Source organism: Cylas formicarius, unplaced genomic scaffold, assembly GCF_029955315.1.
Source record: "Cylas formicarius isolate icCylForm1 unplaced genomic scaffold, icCylForm1.1 PGA_scaffold_4__25_contigs__length_36172078, whole genome shotgun sequence".
Taxonomy (NCBI): domain Eukaryota; kingdom Metazoa; phylum Arthropoda; class Insecta; order Coleoptera; family Brentidae; genus Cylas; species Cylas formicarius.
The window spans coordinates 31734558-31739978 of record NW_026844334.1 but is presented as its reverse complement, the minus strand read 5'-3'; the positions used below and the strand labels follow the sequence as shown (position 1 = coordinate 31739978).

Below are 5421 nucleotides of genomic sequence, written 5' to 3'. Positions count from 1 at the left end.
GTGCATTTGTTTACAAAACGATTTACAATGTCGGAAATAGATAAATTTATTGCTAAGCGGGATTTAACACTTAGACGCTTTAACGATATATTGTCAGCGGGTCAGAAAGCTCGCGTTGAACCCGATGATGATGAAATTTTATGCAAATTCCAGTGCATGGTGGAGGATTTGCCGAGTTTAGTTAGCACTTTTGAGTCCTTGCAATTGGAAGTAATCTCCTTAGCGAATGATTCGGAAAGAGATCGACAGTTTGCGGTTCAAGATCACTTTGATCAGTTGCATTATTCAATTCGATCTATTGCCAAGCGATTATTTGAGAAAGTGGAACCTAAGGCAGGCTCTCCGGTACCATCTGTAGTTGGTCGAGAGTCGCAAAGAAATAGTAATCTCCGACTCCCCCGTATTATCATTCCGAAATTTGATGGCGATTTGAAAAATTGGCCTACATTTTTTGATATGTTTAACACGTTGATCCATAATAATTCTTCCCTTTCAAACATTGAAAAATTTCAATTTTTAGTGTCTTATTTGGAAAAGGATGCTCTCAGTGTCGTGAAGAATTTGCCAATTAAGGATGCCAATTATAGTATAGCTTACAATGCCCTCGTGAAGCGTTATCAAAACGATCGATTGTTGTTAACCGATTATTGGCTGTCGATCTTTCGGGCTCCGACTATGAAGAGTGACTCGGTTGTTGAACTGAGGAGATTGCTTTCAACATTTTCAGAGAATCTTGCAGCTATCGATAAATTCGATATCGACTTGTGGGATTTTACAAAATTCAATTTGCTTTTAGAGAAACTCGACTCGACTCTCAAGACGAGGTTCGAACTCAAATTTTGTGATAAAGATATCCCAACTTTTCAAGATTTATGTGATTTTTTGGAACAGAATTGTAAAGCTTTAGAAAACTCTTTAGTTACCTCAAAAGGTATTACCCCTACCAAGGAGGCTTGAGGTTTCGAAGCGAGTTTCAACCGATACACGTAGACCCACATCTATGATAGCGACGTCTACCCCTCCGAGTGCTGATGTGAGTTGCACGAGTAAGTGTTTATACTGCCCTATGGACTACCATCCTCTGACAAAGTGTGATTCCTTCCTATCTCTTGAGTCCCCTCAAAGGCATGTGTTCATCAAGCAACATCGTTTGTGCTTTAATTGCTTCGCGCGATCCCATGGTGTTGGAAGATGCCCCTCCAAGATTAATTGTCGTGTATGTGGCAAGCGCCACCATACTTTAGTGCATTTTAGAAATGCTACTACCCCCTCCCCGTCGAATGAAGCTACCCCCTGCTTCCCGCAACCAGGAAGGTACTATCCCTAGTCCGGTGACCATGATGACCAATCTCTCCTCTCAAAAGTTCGTGCTCTTTGCCACTTGCTTGGTGTCCGTTTCGGATAAATCTGGCAGACTTGTTACTTGTCGTGCACTGTTGGATTCAGCTAGTCAAGCCAGTTTTGTGACAGATTCCTTTGCGAAGAAATTGGAGCTTCCAAGGTCTCTCTCTCCGACACCAATTCAAGCCCTCAACCAAATGTCGACGTCTGCGTTAGGGAAGGTTGTCCTGAACGTGAACCCCTCCCAAAGAAAATCCCCTGCTCTCCATATAGAGGCTTTAGTTATTCCATCTATTTGTGATAAGGTACCCTACCAGGTGATTGATAAGTAGAATCTAAAACATCTCAGATCCCTACCCTTGGCTGATCCCCACTTCTGTGAACCCAACGAAATAGACGTGCTTTTAGGGGCAGAGGTTTACGGAGATATTTGTTTGCCTGGATTTAGAAAAGGACAGAACGGTGGCCCATGCGCTTTTCGGACCATCTTCGGATGGGTTGTCCTAGGAAAAGTGAATTCTTTAGAACCATCTTCTCCCTTTAGTTTTTATACCACTGTGAGTACTGCTGTGGATGTTTCTTTGAAGAGATTTTGGGAACTCGAGTCCGTCCCTTCAAAGACCTTTATGTCTCCTGAAGACAAATTGTGTGAGGAGATCTTTCTCTCTACCCATTCCCGTGCCCCTTCAGGTAGATACGTCGTATCCTTACCCTTTAAGGATAAACACTCTTCACTTGGTGAATCTTACCCTCAAGCCCTTAGGCGATTCCAGTTGTTAGAGGCGCATTTGGCCAAGAACCCAACTTTGCGATTAGCCTACAACGAGTTCTTGAGAGACTATTGGGAACAAGGTCACATGGCACTCGTTAGCGACCTGCCCCCCTCACCCCAAGGTTACTACATTCCTCATCACGCCGTCTGGAAGCCACATAGCGAACCCCTTAAATTGCGTGTTGTGTTTGATGCTTCAGCTAAAACTTCCAACGGACGGTCTCTGAACGATCTTCTATTTACGGGTCCCAAGCTCCAACCCGACATTGGAGCCATTTTGCTCATCTTTCGACTGTACGGTGTGGTTTTCACCACCGATATTCGTCAGATGTATCGTCAAATCCTAGTAAGTGACGCCGACCACCTCTTCCAGCTGATTCTGTGGCGTTTCGATCCCCGCGAAGCAGTGCGAGAGTACGTCTTGTCAACGGTGGTCTATGGACTAAGTTGTAGCCCATACCTGGCTATTCGCGTGTTGCGTCAGCTTGCTCGGGACGAAGGAGCGCGTTACCCGTTAGCAGTCCGTCTCCTAGATTGCCAAACCTACATCGACGACATTATCGGAGGAACAGACTCGTTGGAGGAAGCCCGTGAGTTGAGGGATCAATTAGTATCGCTGCTAAAATTGGGTGGTTTCGAGTTGCGCAAATGGGCGAGCAACTCCCCCGAGTTATTGAGTTCACTCCCCGCTTCACATCATCAACCCGTTTCCCTATGCGGAGACGACAATCCCAGTTTAAAGGTGTTGGGATTACAGTGGTGTCCCTTACGGGATGTGTTCTCCTACCGCATCCAAGTAGCGGATAGGACGTGCACAAAAAAGAATATTTTGTCGCAAGTAGCCCAAATATACGATCCCCTAGGTTTTTTATCCCCGGTCGTGTTGACTGCCAAAATTCTCCTACAGAGGCTTTGGTCCCAGGGCGTCGATTGGGATGCACCTCCCCCCCGCGACATATTCGAAGATTGGAGTTCGTTTTCGTCTCAGCTGGGTAGTCTTTCTGGGCTGACAATCCCTCGTCGGGTACTGCCTAGCAATGGCGTCCAGGTGGAGACGCACGGATTTTGTGACGCTTCGGAATGCGGATACGGTGCAGCCGTGTATCTGCGAAGCGTCAGAGAGGACCATATCTCTGTCACCCTTCTGTGTGCAAAGAATCGGGTAGCGCCTTTGAAGCGAGTGTCGATCCCCCGTCTGGAGTTGTGCTCAGCGTTGCTGCTCGCCCAACTCGTAGATTTCGTCCGATCCGCTATAGCCTCTGAGTTGACTATCACGAGAGTATTCGCCTGGAGTGACTCCAAAATTGCGTTGTCTTGGATAAAGTCCTCCCCCCACAGATGGAAAACTTTTGTGGCCAATCGCGTGTCCCTCATTCAGGACATCATTTCCCCCAGTTCCTGGCATCACGTGGCCGGTTCATCCAGCCCTGCTGACTGCGCATCCCGAGGGCTCTTCCCCGAGCAAATATTAATTCACCCCTCTTGGTTCTGTGGTCCCCCCTGGTTGCGTCTTCCGGTGGAAGAGTGGCCCACCTCCGACTTCACCCCCGGAGACGATCTGGAACTGGAACGTAAACCAGTGTTGACTTGTGTGTCCCTTTAGTTGACTCGCTCGGAGAACTGTTAACCCGTTTCTCGTCGTTACGAAAAATTGAGAGGATCCTGGCTTATTGTTGTAGGTTTCTAAATAATTGTCGTACCCCCATTCCCAAGCGAGTGCTTGATAATTTGTCTTTTGCGGACACGTACCACGCCCGCACGTTGCTGACAGGATACGTCCAACGTGAGGTGTTCGCCGGTTTGCTGAAGTGTCTTCGAAACGGTAAACTGTGCCCCAAACCTTTACGCTCCCTAGCGCCCTTTATCGACGAGCACGGTCTCATTCGAGTCGGTGGCAGACTCCGAGGTTCTGCGTTGGCTTTCGACGCAAAACATCCTCTTCTACTACCTCGAGACCATCGCTTTACCGAACTCGTGATCGAAAAGTTCCATAAGGAAAATTGCCACCCGGGCCCCCAATCGTTGTTGTACCAGATTTCACAACAATTCTGGATTTTGTCCGCCCGCAGAGCAATTCGTCACACCCTATCGCAGTGTTACCGATGCTTCCGTGTCCAACCTTCTTGTGTACAGCCATTCATGGCTGATTTACCTCCCGTTCGTGTATCGCAAGTCAAGCCATTCGCGCATACCGGTGTCGATTTCGCCTGTCCAATTTCCATTACCCTTGCGCGAAGGCGCGGCGCTAAGACTCAGAGGGCTTACATTTGCCTATTCGTTTGCATGGCTACCAAAGCCATCCATTTGGAATTGGCTTCTGAACTCAGCTCCGACGCATTCTTGGCCGCTTTTCGGCGCTTTGTCACTCGCCGCGGGCGTTGCACTGACATGTATAGTGATCAGGGTAGAAATTTTGTCGGTGCTAACCGGTTGTTGGTACAGTATTGCCAGCAGTCCGTCGACCAGTGTGAGGTGCGCTGGCACTTCAACCCACCCTCCAGTCCTCACTTTGGAGGTCTTTGGGAGGCCGGCGTCAAGTCGGTAAAGAAACATTTGTTTCGTGTGATAGGCTCTCAAATCCTGACTTTCGAGGAAATGTCGACAGTGTTAACTCAGGTGGAATCCATAATGAATTCCCCCCCATTATGTAGTTTGAGTTCCAAACCAAACGATTTGCATAGCCTTACTCCTGGGCATTCTCTGACCCTGGAGCCCCTATCTGCCCCTCCCGACGACCCTTTAGCTAATCTGAACACTAACAGACTCACTCGTTGGCAGCTCATGCAGCAGTTGCATCAGCACTTCTGGGACAGATGGCATCGGGAATACCTCCCCCAGCTACAGCAACGGCACAAGTGGAACACCACGACTAACCCCCCAAAAGTTGGTCAGTGGGTTTTAATTAAAGACGAGAACCTCCTCCCGTTAAAGTGGCTTCTGGGCCGCATCACGCGCTTGTACCCCAGTTCCGACAAGGAAATTCGCGTTGTGCAAGTGCACACGGCCAAAGGCACTTTCGATCGACCTTTGGTCAAATTATCTTTTGTCCCTAACTGTTAACCTGTTCAAGGGGCAACCGTGTATATAGTATAGGATAAGTTTATGGGAAAAATTGGGTATTTTTGGGAGGCCGGAATGTTAAGGGTTGAATAACATTTTTCGGTAACTTCATAATTTTTTATGTTTTGGGTTAACTTTTTATTTTCGCGCTGTGTATACAACACCCCCACCATACCCAACCTTGGTTAAGCCGCGCGAAAAGACAGACGTGCGTGAGCGTCCGTAGTGTGAACCACGAAAAAACAAGC

The 5421-nt window shown here is 47.8% G+C and overlaps 1 protein-coding gene across 1 annotated transcript; it reads left to right on the top strand.

The window, feature by feature from the left end:
• The first annotated feature begins 1256 nt into the window (after nucleotides 1-1256).
• On the top strand, nucleotides 1257-5173 carry LOC132701432 (uncharacterized). Its single transcript, XM_060669313.1, has 5 exons — nucleotides 1257-1658; nucleotides 1750-1838; nucleotides 1886-1989; nucleotides 2032-3684; nucleotides 3885-5173. Exons 1-5 carry the CDS (start codon nucleotides 1257-1259, stop codon nucleotides 5171-5173), a joined length of 3537 nt encoding a protein of 1178 aa, XP_060525296.1.
• Nucleotides 5174-5421: the final 248 nt, after the last annotated feature.